Source organism: Octopus bimaculoides, chromosome 1, assembly GCF_001194135.2.
Source record: "Octopus bimaculoides isolate UCB-OBI-ISO-001 chromosome 1, ASM119413v2, whole genome shotgun sequence".
NCBI classification, from domain to species: domain Eukaryota; kingdom Metazoa; phylum Mollusca; class Cephalopoda; order Octopoda; family Octopodidae; genus Octopus; species Octopus bimaculoides.
In genome coordinates, this window is record NC_068981.1 from 131719108 (window position 1) to 131735405 (window position 16298).

The 16298-nt window shown below is 39.9% G+C and overlaps 2 protein-coding genes across 3 annotated transcripts in view; one reads left to right on the forward strand and one right to left on the reverse strand.

Annotated features, from left to right (window-relative positions):
- The window catches only part of LOC106882617 (CCR4-NOT transcription complex subunit 10), a 59806-nt gene that overhangs the window by 2843 nt on the left and 40665 nt on the right, over positions 1-16298 (forward strand). Inside the window, exon 2 of one of the 2 annotated variants that reach the window (XM_052970699.1) lies at positions 9924-10560. The gene's annotated coding sequence lies outside the window, so the exon portion shown is untranslated. Of the gene's footprint in view, positions 1-9923; positions 10561-12583; positions 13268-16298 lie in introns of those variants that run through there. The other variant, XM_052970704.1, reaches the window with a different exon arrangement.
- On the reverse strand, positions 7-1677 carry LOC106882626 (glucose-fructose oxidoreductase domain-containing protein 1). The gene has a single exon (XM_014933369.2). It carries the CDS (start codon positions 1494-1496, stop codon positions 312-314), a length of 1185 nt encoding a protein of 394 aa, XP_014788855.1. The 5' UTR covers positions 1497-1677; the 3' UTR covers positions 7-311.

Here is a 16298-nt window from a genome sequence, read left to right on the forward strand (position 1 = left end):
CTTGGTCCTTTGCAGTAGAACATAAGTTAGGGATACGGTTCAAGTTATTAATGCATCTTGGCTAAAAAGAAGAGACACAGGAATAACAATCTTTCCTTTTCAACATTTTTTTTTCAAACAGTTTGTTTTTTTATGACATTAATGTTTTTAGTCGTTTATATATATATATATATATATATATATATATATATGAAAGTTACAATGTTTATATACACTGACGGGCAATGGGCGGTTGCTTCTAAGGAGTGAAAACAAGGAATTTAACGTTCCTGTTTAAAAAAAAAAAAAAGAGAGAGAGAGAGAGAGAGAGATCAATGCAAAAAGATAGTGCTTCGTCTCACGTAATCTAGTGACATACTGTTACTATTAGGCTCAGGTTCTGGTTCATTAACGGAAACGTCAACTTTAGTCCACTGTTTAGTCTTGTTTGATTTACGTATGGCATCTACAACTGCCTGTACATAAAGCGCATCTTCAAAGTTTGAAGCAGACGCTACGGGTTCAGGATGCCAGTTTTGCCTCTCCTCTTCTTTCTCGAAAGCATCCTTGACAGCTTCAATCATATGAATTAGTCCTTTGAGATAAGGACTTGGTATTTCAGTTCGTGCTTTTGGAGAAATGCCATATCTCTCCTCTTCTTTTATAGGATCAAAATGAATTAGAGATTCTCGTGTGGCATTTAATCTTTGTTCGTATAAGTCCGAACCACGAGCTATCAACCGTCCTTTCCGGCCACAGACAAGAATCTCTTGTACAAATTGTCCAGTTATATGAGAATTTAGAGTAACATTTACACAGGCACCTTTATCAAGCTCCATCTGGAAAGTGCAAAAGTCATCGCTTGTAATTTCTCTAATTCCTTTGATGTTTTGTGTTTGTTTTGTGTAAGTTTTGAGCATGCCGTGAACACGAACGGCCCGTTCCGAAGTCAAAAAAGTTATAACATCAATTATGTTACTTCCAAAGGTATTCAGAACTCCGCCACCCATTCCTTCGTCGCACATCCAATCGTATTTTTCTTTCGGTAATCCTCCATAGTGAACCTTCACTTCACAAATGGTAATATTTCCAAGGCAACCGTCTTCGATAATTTTTTTCATTTTAACTATAGTTGGCAAGAAACGAAGACCATAACACATAAGTGACATAAGTCTGGGATAATAACGAGCTGCTTTTACCATGAGTAAGGCATTCAGCTGCATAGGTCCGGACGGAGAACTGCAGAGCACATGTTTACCAATGCCAAGTGCTTTAACAGCAATGTAAGACTGGCTATGAGGTGGGCAACCAATAACTACAAGATCGACATCTTTTCGTAATAGTACATCATCGACTTTGTGGGTGCTAAATGGAATGTCCAGCTCGGCAGCTAATGTTCGAGCATCTAAGTTTTCACTGCCCCATAATGCAACGACGGGAAAACCGCATACTTTGAGAATGGGTACAAATGATTGAATAGTAGCGGTGGTCCCGAAGACACCAACCCCGGGTAACATGGTGTTTAAGTGTTCTCCAAGAACAAAGTTGATAAATTTCTTCCAAAGAGTTAAGATAAACAATGTCAATGCGCCATGTTGTACCTCAATTTCATACAAAACGGTGTCAAACGAAATGTGTATCAACTCAAATTTTTACTGGGATGCTTTCACTTTATTTGACAATTCATGTTCCTCGTTTAGTAATTTAAAGTTATTTATCAGTTTTTCATTTTTAAAAATTGATTTAAATAAACATCTCCAGTTACTATAACATTAACTACACTTTGTTTTATCTAAATATTCCATTCACGATGCAAAATACGCAAATTTTCTCCTTTTTTTTCAAATTACTGAATATTTTTTTCAATGTTGAAGATGAGCTATTTATATAAAATGTGTTAGCGTAGCTTATCAAGATGTTTTTTTATTATGATTGCACACTACTTTACTGTTACTATATCCAGATGTTATTCTATCATATATTTAAAGCGAATGAAATATCTAGGCAATTTCCATTTCTGACACAGAAGCAATATAAAAATAAGTTTGTGTGTGTGTGTGGTTTCAGTTGAGATGACCCCATGTAAAACTGAAAGTACTATTTATTTTCAACACATATTCAATATTTTGAATGGGTACAAAGTGGGTTTGGGCGTGGGACGATAAAACTTGAACTCTCTCGCTATACAAAAACGTTCCTTGTCAAGTCCTAAATACTTTTCATTTTTCAATTTACAAATACAGTTTATCTTTACAATTTTTAGCTACTGTAACATCATAGCACTAATTCGAAATAACGTTGGCTTGACAACATTAACCACTATTTGAAAATCGTAAGCAGTAGTATAAGAACAAACTTTTTAAAGAAAGTTTCCTAAACAGAATTCTTGCTTGAGATTCATAGTTCAAACAATCTTGATACTTTGGAGAAAGCAGTGCGCTCACACTTCTATACAGTCGGTTGGATACATATTCATGCTACGTTCGAAATCCAATGGTTCTGAAGCGTAAATCTATTTTCTCTCAAGATGTGTTGAAGTTTTATTCAAAATGAATAGTAAGTATTTCTCCATCTAGAACAGTGGTTCCCAAACTTTTTCGGGCTGCCGCCCCTCTTGACACCCACTCCACATTCCTAGCGCCCCACCCCCAACTAACCATCACAAACATAGACCTCTTTCTGAAGCAAATTCAAAGCAATTGTGTTTCACAACCTAATGAACCCATTATTTTGTTACTTTTACATGAATCATTATGCCATTATAGCCCCACTTTTTACATGAATCGCTACCCTCATTATCGCCCCATTTTTCCTCAACGCCCTCTTGGAACTTTTGCACTGCCCGAGTGGGGGCAATAACGCCCACTTTGGGAATCACTGATCTAGAATTTCATCTCCAAGCATATAAACTTTGTCATTCTCTTAGTTATTTATAAGTCTTCGCCTGAGCACTGTGTTATCAATTTACTGATATTTGCAAATTCTCTATACTGTCAAATGATTTGTAATGTTAATTATGTTGATTATAAGAAAGAAAAGAATTCTCAAATGAACACACAAGTGAGAAAATGTTTCAGTAAGAAACTGAAAGCGGCGAGCTGGCAGAATCGTTAGCACGCCGGGCGAAATGCCTAGTGGTATTTCGTGTCTTTACGTTCTGAGTTCAAATTCCGCCGAGGTCGACTTTGCCTTTCATCCTTTCGGGGTCGATAAATTAAGTACCAGTTATGCACTAGGGTCGATGTAATCGACTTAATCCCTTTGTTTGTCCTTGTTTGTCCCCTCTATGTTTAGCCCCTTGTGGGCAATAAAGAAGTAAGAAACTGAAGTATATATAAATTATGTATGACAAAAACAATGTAATCGATTCCTGATTTTCCCACTTGAGCTTGGGAAGGAATCGCTACATACAAAAGGCCAAGTTACATGTCCCATTTGTATTTCTTGGTCGCCATCACACTTTAGGCATATCAGCTGAAGAATGAGGTATTATACTGAACGGGAGAGAGAGAGAGAGAATTAAAATAGGTTGAAGGAGGAAGCACTTGCTGGTTTCAAAACACCAAACCTAGAAACTACCCTGCGACCACCATGGGACTTCAGGACTGGCCTCAGTTCCTAGCATGTTGCTGCCAGCTTTGTCATCTTGTCCTTTATTGTTGACTCCATCCTCCATTGCAGTGATGATCCTGCACACATCCAAAACATGACATGGCATGCCATCTATGGACACATTGTTCCTCGAATTTACAAAGGTTATTGTCCCCTTTCCCCATTGTGATGTGCACCACGCATTTGGGGGGTTTAACCCAGACTTCTTCCATGACCTGCACAAAGGTATGCACTTTCTCTTCTGCAGGTTGCAGTGATGTGGTACATGGATGTCTCCACTCATACTTGATTATTGCCCTGTGTGACACTGACTCCTCAGCCTGTTCTGACCTGAGGGACATATTATACCAAAAAACGGCCTCGACCGGTGAGATGTGGCTACTCTCTGCTATGATCTTGATGGTGTGATGACGCCTCTCCACAACCCCATTGCCACTTGGCCGGTATGCCACCCTGAAGAAACGGCTAACATGCCACTCATTGAACATTTTCCCCAGCATCTCCGAGTGAAACACAGTGCTGTTGTCCACAAGCAGCTCATCCACAGGGCCTCGTTCTAGGAATATCTCATTTAGTATTCTTGTGGTTTCCTCCATGGTTCCCATCTTTCTTTATTCCCCCCACCACCATGGCCAACTGCCCTGGTCCACAATCGACCATCGAGAGGTGTGTCCCCCTGCCGGTAGTGTGTCACGTCCACTGCCAGTTGTTTCCAGTTGTGTTCCACTGAAATTCTTCCTGCCTCATGCACACCCAGAGCAGGATCAATGGACTGGCACCTGTCACAGCTCCCAACTACTCTCTGCACATTCTGCCTGGTTGTGTCAGAGCCAACTTTCCTGGTTAGGAACAGGGTCCCCATGTGATGCATGGTATACAGTCTCCTCAGCTCCGAGTCTCTCAGTCAACACACTGCAGCCACTCCTTGCTCCAGATCCTCCAGCACCTGCAACCAGGGTTTCTTTATTCTGATCAGGATGACCACTCTATTCCTCTCAGAGGGCACAAAAACCATACTCAGCCTCAGGTCAAACTTGGCAGCTAGCTCACCCAGAATTCACAAATGATATCTCTGCACCCCCTTTGGTTCGCACCCTCCACTTGCTGGTGACCACTGATCCCACCCATCTAAGTACAGTGGCCAAATTGGTCTGGATCTTGATGGCACACAGCCCCCACCTCAGGGCCAGGTTTAGCCCCTTCAACACGACATCCAGCTCCACCACGTTGATGTGATTGCAGTCGTCCTTCTTCTTGAGCCAGGCCACATCCTCCACCATGAAACCTCCAATTTCCAGGACAATTCCTGTTGCTATGTTGCTGGCATCACACCACATGATCCTATTCTTCAATTTGGGCACATACCAGTTTCTTCTTACTGGGTCCTCTGCCATCACTCTCTCCAAGACTTCTTGCATCATGGCAATTGTCATCTCACCCATGTTGTCACTCCACCTCACTCCTTCAGCTCACCTCTTGATGAAGCTGCATGCTGTCCGGAGTCATCCTGCAATCGGGTAGTGTCCCAGCAGCTTCCCACACACAGAAAACAGTTCTCGTCTACTCGTCTTGGAGTTCAGTTCTGGGATCTCATTCCCTCTCCAAAACACCAACGCGCTGGCCTTGTCTCTCCATAGCTTGAGTCCCAGTGCAGCGCCTCCTTCCACCGCCTCCAGCGGTTTGGTAGTTAGCCCAAAACTGGTCAAATGGCTTATGACCTCCTTTGCCAACACTATGCTCTCGTCCACCAGGATGTCATCAATATAGGAATTGGTGGCTCTTTTCACTTTGCCTGCCTTTCCTAGGATTGTTTTGAGAATCGTTGCTCTAATCTTCAGTGCCGAATTTAGCCCGAATCCCAACCTGGTCAGGCAGTATGTCTGACCCTTATACCTTACTAGCTGATATTTCCACAGTCTGTCAGTCACATGCAGCTGCAGGTATGCCAACTTCAAATTGATGATTGTGGAGGCCCCTGTCATTTGCCTCCACTCTCTCAAGATTTTGCTGCAAATGTCTGTGGCTTCGCCACTCATATGGTACAATACATGGTTGTTCAGCTCTCAGAAATCTAATACTGGCCTGACTTTATGCTTTGTCGGCTGCACCACTGCCATCAGTGGTAGCACTCCACTCTCCACTTTCTCCTTCCAAGGGATCAGAATGCCTCCTTTGATCCACCGTTCCTCCTCTCCCTCGAACTCGCTTCTGGCATCCCCTTCCGGGGTATGCTGATAGCAACCTACTGCATTTTTCAACATCAGAGGATCTCCCTTCCAGTACCATTCCACTGTCCACTGCCAGCCATCAAGCACAACCCGGAAAGCCTTGTCTGTAATGGTGTGTGCAGCATATTTTTCTTCGCAGCTCTCACCACTCTCCTGTCACGGACTCACATAACATCCCTGCATCACCGAACGTTATACCGGCTTCATTGACCGTGACACCTCCCAAACGGACAATGGTGTCCATCCCCATCACTACATCGCTACTTCCTCTGCATTCAACTTCTGTACCATCAACAGCCCTTACACTACTCACTCCACTCCATTCTTCCACCACTTCCGGAGTCATTAGGATTGTTGAGCAGCCTCTGTCCACGAGGGCTCATGACATCTTTCCATTCACCACGACATCTATTACTGGCAACGACTGTATACATGCCTCTATTCTTTTGACAGGATGACTACCAGTGCAGTAGTCTCTCTTACTGTGTTTCCCAGAACGCATTCACTAGTGATGTGGCCTGTTTGTCTGCATCGATAGCAAATTACTCCAGGCCTGGGTTCCTTGTAGTCTCTCACCATATGCGAACACTCACACTGAAAAAACTGCCCTTTGAAGAGTCGCACACGTTCCTTGTTTGACCCCTCTCTGCCGTTCTTTGTTTGACCCCTTCTTGTTGCAGTCACTGCTAAAGATGTCTTCCTGCAACATGAGACAATGACTCTGGCCCGAGATATTACCTCTCCCATTGCCATAGAGTGAATATTCGGCAGCTTTTGCAGTTTGACCGACACATGGTCAGGAAATCCTGTCAGAAATGCTAATTTAACTGTTTGTTCCAATGCGTCGTCCCTGTATCCCGCAAGTCTGGCCAATCTCCTGATTTCGTTAGCAAACACATCAACCTGTTCACCCATCCACTTCACTTTCCCCAGTCAACCATATGCCATAAATGGCCCTTCTGTAAAAGCTTCCATCAGCCGGACTTCTATTTTTTCTGCACTTAACTGGTCCTTCTCCATTTCCAGGTATAGCGCCAACGCCAATCCATCAAGGTACAACAGTATGAAACTTGCTAGGTCATCTATACCATGGAGCCTTGCCACCAACTAAATTTTTGCAGCCAAGCGGCAACATCTCCCCTGCTGCAAAATAGCCTAATCATCTCGTTCAAAACATGGATCATACCCATCATTTTTTGTTTTTTTAAGCTAAAACAGCTTGTGATGTGAAGGAGGAAAAAGACGGGAGCAAAGAGAGAATTGCGGTAGTCTTACCTGTTGAACTGGAAGGGCCGCTCACAATGTCCACATGCTCTGTCTCGATCTGGAAGGGTCACTCACAACGTCTACGTGCTCTGTCTGCTGATGTACTGTCTAACACGTCTGCTCTTGTATGCTGTCCACCACCAACTGACTACTCGCACCTTGCCAACCCCGCATGCCCACTGTGGCCCTTCTGGTGGGACCCACAGGCCCCATTTCTGACAGGACGTGTGTACTCCCTCTCTTTAGGTCCTTCCCTACAACACAGCCTGGCTCATAACACCACATCTATCTAACATATAAATCTTCGTAATTCCTATTAGCAAATGAAACGCGTACATGCAATGGAGAATAAATAATGCCAAAAAATTTCCCTTTTCCTGTTTTGTTATACAATAACTCTGCAAATAATATCTCCGTAATTCTCAATTTTAATTCGTATTTTGACTGACATACAGCAGCAACTGAGACTACATATTGATTGTAATAATGACATAAGATGTGCTTCAAGAGGAAGCAACTAATTACCTGTATAAAGTGCCTCCAAAAGTAACAATTTTGTAAACATATGGAAGGTTTTAAAGAAAGAAGGCAGTCATTGGCTTGCAAAAAGAAAGCTAATCAAAGAGAACAAGAAAGAAAAGCTCAAAATTACAGTATGATGATTGCAAGGTCAAGGAAAACTTAGGAATTGTTACATAAGATATTTTTCTATTCAAATTTATATTTCCATAATATATACCGTTCACAAAAACTTTACAAAATTTCTGGCAAGTACAATGTTAGTATAACAATGTATAATACAAAAATTAAATAACCTCAAGGCAACGTAGCCTTAATGATAGCAACAGCAACAACATTATTTTCTGTGTTTATTATTAATATAAAAGAGTTTGAATTCCACATGTTAGCCTATCCAGAGGTTTCATGGCTTTCATCTAACCACACAGGGTATAGGAGTGGAGTGTAGAACTTTTTACTGAGCTCAAAACTTTGATTATATGTCATGCCTTCCAGCACACTTCTGTGCTACACACACACACACACACATAAATGTATATGCATAAATATATGTACATACATACATATATATATATATATATATATATATATATACACGTTTAGATACACATATTACAAAACGTAGAAGATGTGTAAATATTTCATACAGATTCTACTGCAAACCAAATGAAAGGCTGTCACACATTAACACAGCCTCTTACCACCCACCTATCATATTCGTGACCCTAGTAAAGGATGTCAGCAAGAGGATTTCAACCCTGTCCTCCAGTCAAGAAATTTTCGACACCACAGTCCTCTATTATAATGAGGCTTTGGTGTCCATTGGGTTTAAGGATTGCATCTCCTATAAGCCGAGCCCTAGAACCTGCAAAAAGAAATGCTACTGTGAAGTTATTTGGTTTGCCCCACCATTCTTGCTCAATGTCAAGACTTGCATGGGAAGTATATTCCTTAGCTTAATGGACAAACACTTCACAATCACACACATTTGGGTGTTTGTTTAACAGACACAACTTCAGTGTCTCTTTCTGTTGTGCACTCAGCTTTAAAAAAATATTAGTGAGCACCCCTAAACCATGAACAGAATCATTCATTGTAGGGTTTACAATGAATGCTCAGTGGAGGGGGTGAGTCGATGCCATTCCAAGGGTGTGGTATAGGAAGCTGAGGTGGTGACCAGCACTAGCAACACAACAGCACCAACAACACGTCTGCTGATAACAACAGCAACAGTAATTGCAGCAGCAGCATGTCAAGCAGCAATGCCAACAACAGCACCAGCAATATACTCAGCAGTGGCAGCTATAGCAGTAGCAACTGCAACACAATGATCATTCCCAACAATAGCAACAGCGCAAGAGGCAGCAGCAACAACAGCGTCAACACCAGCATCAGACCCAGCTGTGACAACAACATCGTTAGTGTTAACGACAGCAATAACAGCAGCTGTAACCATCAGGACAAGCGCACAGACAAGGAAATATGTTGGTTTCATTGTGTCTGAATAACCACAGGTCCTCTTTTAGGATACCAGAGAGGTGCAGCATCATATCCCTTGCCAGCTACGTATGGCATTTAAAAGAGGAGAGTACACAAAACCTTATTAAATGGAGGCTCCTAGAACAGCCAGGGCCATATCTCAATGGGAGAAAATAATGTAAGCCAAAAGAGCAAGGATCCTGGAAAACTCACTTGATCCAGGGCCCTTTTTAAACTCCAAAAATGAAGTGCTTGGTCAATGCCCTCATCAGAGGAAATTCCTGTTGCAAACAAGGAATTCTCCATTTGCAGCCTAGGAAATTGCTACTAATTTCGAAAGTAGTCACTGTTGAATTGCTGGAACCGATGTAAGGGGGATAACACCCAAAATATTTGAATCTGACAAGTCACCTATACAGCTAAGTGCTTTATAGGTGCAAAACTAATGGTCACTCTCTAACCAACCATAACAAACAACCTTCTAAATATATATATGTATGTATGTATAAATGTAGGTATGCCCATGTCGTAAGAAGCTTGCTTCCCAACCACATGGTTTCAGATTCAATCTCACTGCATGCCTTGGGCAAATGTCTTCTCTTATAGCCCTGTGAGTTTATATTATAGATGGAAACTGAAAGAAGACCATCATGTGTGTGTGTGTGTGTGTATCAGCTTGAGTCAAAAGTTTTTTCAAATTTTCACTGATGATTTTTGGCGACTTGTATCTCCATGTTATGTCATTGATTTGATACAATTTGTCCAACTGATTGCTGAATTGTTTGTTCTTTGTTTTCATATGCAGCATATAAACATTAATTTTTTTTTTTTATTTTACAGATGTGATAATGAGTAGTGAAAAAATTGCAATTAGAGACGTTTTATGATACATGTGGAAAAAAGGACTGAGTGCAAGGGTACCAGCAAAAGATTTTAATGATGTGGAAATCCTAGCAACAGTCAACAAACATGTGGCACAAAACTGGTTCAGACATTTCAAGGAAGGTGTCAGCAGCCTCAAAGACAAACCAAGGTCAGGAAGACTTTCTGTTGTAGATGATGAGGCCTTGCTTGAAATTAAATGACAGTCAGGCACAAGCACTTGTACACTGTTAGAAGAACTTGGTCCTTCACAAAGCACCATCAATCAACACATCCATAAGCCTGACTTTGTGAACAAATACTGTCAAGATGTTCCTCATGAACTGACCAATGACCAGGTTCTACAACATATGAACATTTGGAAACAATTGCTGGCAAATCCCTGAGATGCTCGTTTTTGGCACTGAGTTGCAACTGGGGATGGAAAGTTTATCTATTTTCATAACCATAATAAGAGAAACCAGTAGTTTCATCCAGAATTTGCTGTCAAACAAGGGTGGTTTGAACATGTGTATTTGGTGGAATTTCAAAGGGGTGTTGCACTTTAAGCTTGTCCCAGATGGTCTTGCTGTGAGTTCTAACTTCAACAACTGCAGTGAGTATATGATGTTTTAAAAGCCCCTACCTATCATTGGCTAATCAAAGACACACAATCTTACAGCATAACAATGCACCAGAATACACTGCCAATGTGACTAAGCACAAACTTGAGGAACTTGAAGAGCTGGAAATGCTGCCTTGCCTTGCCTTGCCTACACTCCAAATATTGTGAGTGCCAGAACTGCTAGATGATATGATTTAAACGTGTCCCATATATAACCTGCTATTACCTCTATTGGTAACAGAAAGTCTCTCTCTCAGAATGAAAGCGGACTATGATACTTGTGTAGAAATTACATGATAGTGAAACATAGACTGTGGATACAGAAAATATAAGGAGATTAGAAGGAAATGAAGGTAGCATGCTCCACTGAATGTGCAATGTCAGTATGTAACAATATCATAGTCATTTGTTATATGGGCAAAAGTGAAAAAGCCTTAGAAAGAGGTAATTACAGAGATATCAAATTGCTGGACCAGACCATGAAAGTTACAGAAAGAGTTTAAGCATGTTTAGGGAGAAAGATAACCTAGATAAGATGCAGTTCAGTTTTGTACTACTGGTGTGATCTTCCCAGTGAAACAATTACAGAAGTACGTAAGTTGTGCCTATACCTAGCATTTGTTAACCTGGAGATAGCCTTCAACATAGTTCATTGCTCTGTAATGTGGTGGTCACTGAAAAGCTAGTGGATGAATGGCTTGTGAGTGAAAATTGTCAGCAAAATGGGTGAAACTGTCAGTGAAGTGGAGCTAGCAATGGGAAAAAATGTAGAGTGCATGTGATGGTCAACCAAGATTCAGTTTTCAGTCCCCTTCTATTTATCATTGTCCTCTAAGTCATAACAGAAGAGTTCAAAACTAGCTGTCCATGGAAACTCCTATATGCTGATGACCTCGTTCTTAAAGTTGAAATTTTTGGAGGGTTAGAGAAGAAATTCCAGGCAAGGAAGGAAAACTTGGAATCAAAGGGCCTCAGAATTAACTTAATAAAAACTAAAGTATTAGTAAGCAGGAAAACAGATGGGACTCTGCTATCATCAGGTGGCTTTGCTTGATATATGAAAAAGGAGTGGGTAGAAATTCAATACAGTGTATCCAATGCAAACTAAGGACACGAAAGGGGTGCAGTGGAATCATAGGAAAATTTTCAGAGAAAGAAGACTTTGTATGTGGCATTTTCACAGAAGCAATAAGCACCAAGAGTGCAAGGGAAATAATGCGCAGGAGGATACCTAGCAATAGTAGAAAAGCTCCTCTGTGATCTAGGTAACCTTCTTAACAATAGAAGATGTTCTCAAAGTATAAAAGCTAGAGAACAGAGTACAGAAAGTTCAGCGAGTTATTACCATTGTTGATAACAAAAGCTCTCTCTCTCAGTGTGAAGTGCATGAACAATGGAGTACAGAAAATCCTAGTGTAAAAGGAATCAGATATTTGTGTGCAAGAGAGAAGACTGGTTGGTATGGAGATATGATGTGTATGGATAAGGATAGCTGTATGAAAAGTTCCAATCAGTTACAATGGCTAGAACATGTGGAAGAAAGAAGCCCAAGATGTGGTATGAAGTGGTGAAATCTGATCTCAGAATATTGAACTTCACAGAGGAGATGACTGAAAACTGAGATGACTGGAGATATATAATTCTCAAGAAGACCCATTCCCTACACATGCATAATGAAACTGATGTTAAATTGTGGTAGAGATGGAAGCTGAGAGTATGTGTATGCATATATCTAAGTCCTTTGCCTAATTTGTCCCTGTCAAGTACACACCTGCTGTACCCCTTATCCCTCCATCACATTTCTATCTACTGTATTATTCTACTGCTGTATTTAATGAAAGCAGAACCCATTACTACGTTCATCATTCCTCTTTCTGTTCTGCCACTCATCATCCCCTCCCCATCAAGCCACTTTCTCCTGTCCATCCTCAGTCTTACTACCCCACTTGTACACCATTAACCATATTCACCTGTTATCTACCTAAGACGTCCACCATTCACTTCCACCACCAACCCTGCTCTTACAACCTTTACCTACTCTTACTAATCCTCTGTTACCACACACTCTCCTATTCACCAACTTGGCCATGTTATCCCAAGAATATACTGTAGCTCCTTGCACCATCATCTTTATCCCATCTTTCCAGCACCACTCCATCCATCCCTGCCTGTCTATACATATTGCAAGATATCCTTAAATCTTTTATTCTCTCCCTCACTCCATTACTCCTAATACTACTCTTTCTCCTACCCTTCCATTAGTCCCTTCCTTAGCACTGTTTGCTAGTTTCACCTCTATCACCCTATGCCAACAATAAACCTATCCCTCCCATCATACTTTTAACTTATCAAATATCTCACCTACGTTCACTATCCTTTTTTCCTTATCTCCTTCTCTGACATAGAAGTTCTTTAGTCTTGCAAGCTATAAGGTGACCTAAACAGTACTTGTGTGTGTGTATGTGTGGCCCAACTATGCACCAATACAATGTTTTGAAATGTGTGCAGGATGTCTGAAGGTAAAACCTCCACTGTTTGTTCCTAAACAAGTCTAGCCTTCTAGCTCACCAAATCTAAATGCATGTGACTTTTGGATACAAGGTGTCATTAAGAAAAAATACCCAAATACCATTTCTACAACATCCCACAGCAGTGTTGCTACAGAGAAAATTACTGCTAGGAAGGTCTATCAAAATAGGTGAGACAATAAAAGTATGCTCAAACTCTTATAGCCATCATCTTGTATACATTTGTGTGTGTCTATAGACATACACTCCCATATATACATAAAAATATATATAGATGCTTGTGTGTGTGTGTGATCATTATCGTTTTAATGTCCACTTTTGCATGTTTACATGAATTAGATGGAATTCATTGAAGGAGATTTACCTGTTTCTAAGCATGGTAATATTTACCCATAACCAGATCTTTCACAGAAGATTGGAAATAAATAACACCACTTGTGTGACAGTGATACATGTTTACAACTATGGAGTGATTTCAAGACAAAGAGACAAACACACACAACTATATGCACACACACACACACACATTGCCATTCACATAGTCATCCTTTATCAACCCATTTGTTTTTCAGACATAGTGTATCTATGGTTACATCATCTAATGTATCATTTCTTTAAGGTAGTAGGTAAGATTTGGAAGAGTTATAGCAACTATTACTAGGATGTCAAATGACCATATAAAAGCTTCCTGATTAGCTAAATATGTATTTCAGATGGGCTGTGGTTGAGCAGACTTATGTCAAAGTATTGAACTCATCTTAATCTCAATTCATTTTGAGGAATATTGTTGCCTTGACTACATTATCTAACACATCTGTTTCAAGACAGCAGAGTACAACTTAGGAAAATTTACCTGATTTTTCTAACAGATCGAGCGACCACAAAATGGCTGACCCATTAACTCACTTGAATCTGTTTTTGGTATCAGTGTGTGTGGGTGGTAGATCAGTGGTTAAGATCTAGGCAAAAAGTGACTTGATTACAAAGATTTTGATTATAACTACTTTCTCAAAGAACGTTAATAGGTGCAAGCTTTCATGCGATGGACAAAAAGCCTTGAGGTATATTTAACCACTTGCATTTAAATTCTGAGAGGTTTGATTTGCTTTTCCATACTTCCATGATTGATATATGTAATAGCTAAGTACAGGGATCAATATAATTGACTATATTCTCCCATGAAATCAATGGCATCATTTGAAGGAGAAAAATCTATTTATCTTATCGTATCTTGCAACTTTTCTTCCTAATATTCAAAAATGAAGACCATGTATTTTGAGAACATCATTTCATTAAATTATTTATATAGAAATTACTTATATAGTATTGCCAATGAAAGTGGTAGTAGTTCATTTATCTTGTCATGGGAATTACAATATGTTCTTGCTCAAGACTCTTAACTCACAAATGGCTCAGTCTGATAAGCTCTAATGTAGATTTTACCTGTGTAAATAACTTTCTAATTTTTAATTAAAAAAAATAATTGTTTTTAATTTGCTTTCTTCTGTCTTATGTGTGTCCCACCTTGCTAACTATCAGCCATTTTGTATACATTTTGAATACAAAATGGCTGATAGTTAGCAAGGTGTTTTTAATTTCTTTTCTATATAAGTAATTGTTTTTAATTTAGGTGTAAGAAAGAAATTTTGAGAGGAGGACTTTAGTCAATTCCATTGAAAAATCTTATTCAGAAACTGCAAACCATGAAACCTATGCTCTATTTTCCAAAAATAATCTACTCAACAGAATTACTGAAAAGACCCCTTTTCATATTCATAAAACTTATAAAATCTACAAATACTTCAATCTTTCCAATTTTACAAACCAAAAACACTTCCACAACTGTATTTTTATCCTCCTTTCCTTTATCTACCTGCTGCTTTCACCTGTTTGTTTTGTCCATCTTCTTTTGTCAATAACATTTATTTTTTATCTGTCACATGTACCCTTAACGTAGTTCTCGGGGATATTCAGTGTGACACAGTGTGACAAGGCTGACCCCTTTGAATTACAGGCACAACAGAAACAGGAAGTAAGAGTGAGAGAAAGTTGTGGTGACAGAGTACAGCAGGGTTCGCCACCATCCCCTGCCGGAGCCTCGTAGAGCTTTAGGTGTTTTCGCTCAATAAACACTCACAACGCCCGATCTGGGAATTGAAACCGCGATCCTATGACTGTGAGTCTGCTGCCCTAACCACTGGGCCATTGCACCTCCATATTTTATATAAGATAACAACAATCATGCTTACAGGAAAATATAACAGTCATTGATGTCCAAAATGAAATTCATAATAATTTTTCTTGGTCTCTAAATTTGTTTTGCAGCACATGCTCATGAAGGTATGGTATAAATAAATCACCACTAATCCCACATTGTCACCTAAGTTTCTTCTTAGCGATATCCATCACCCTTCTGTGGTCCACCTATGGATGTTATCATTTTGATCAACAAAATTGAGTGACTGGTCGAGAACTTTATAACTATAAAAGTTGCTGAGATCCACATAGGAAACCCACCCATCGGATTCCAAATGTGTGTTATGAAATTTTAGTATGTAACCATTGTAACTTCCAGTTTCTATCGCAATTTACTCTCATTTATTTTGGGGACAATTTACTTTCACTATTTTAGGATGGTAAACTGCAAGTTAACCCTTATTCTATTGGGCTCTTACTAAGTTACGGGGACATACTACATCAATGCTAGTTGTCAAGTTGTGGGGACATAATACATTAACACCAGTTGTCAAGCAGTGGTGGCACATACATATAAGTTGGTCAATGTTTCAAGCCTTAAATATTCTTTCATGCCTTTATTTGGAATTATACCAGTGCCTACAACCAAACTGTAGTGCACCTAACCCAGCCTGCTACGTGTTAAAAACTGTGTAGAAAACGAATATGAAAAAAAAAAAATTGCGTAAACGAATGTGAGGGAGGGGAGAGGACTTTCGGAAAATTCACAAGATCCGATTTTTTCCTCATAACTTTCAGAAAAATGGATATATATTGATGAAATTTTATAGAAATACCGTCCAAATTGCACAAATTACGATTATGAAGACATTTCTGAGGAATTTTTTCCGAAGGGATGAGGAGAGGACTCGGAAAATTCACACGATCCGTCCCCCCCCCTCATAACTTTCAGGAAAATGGATATCTTTTGATGAAATTTTACGGAAACTTCTTTCAAACAACATA

Excerpts from the sequence above, each read along its gene's own strand:
- LOC106882626 (XM_014933369.2), bottom strand. The coding sequence starts at position 1,496 with ATGTTACCCGGGGTTGGTGTCTTCGGGACCACCGCTACTATTCAATCA.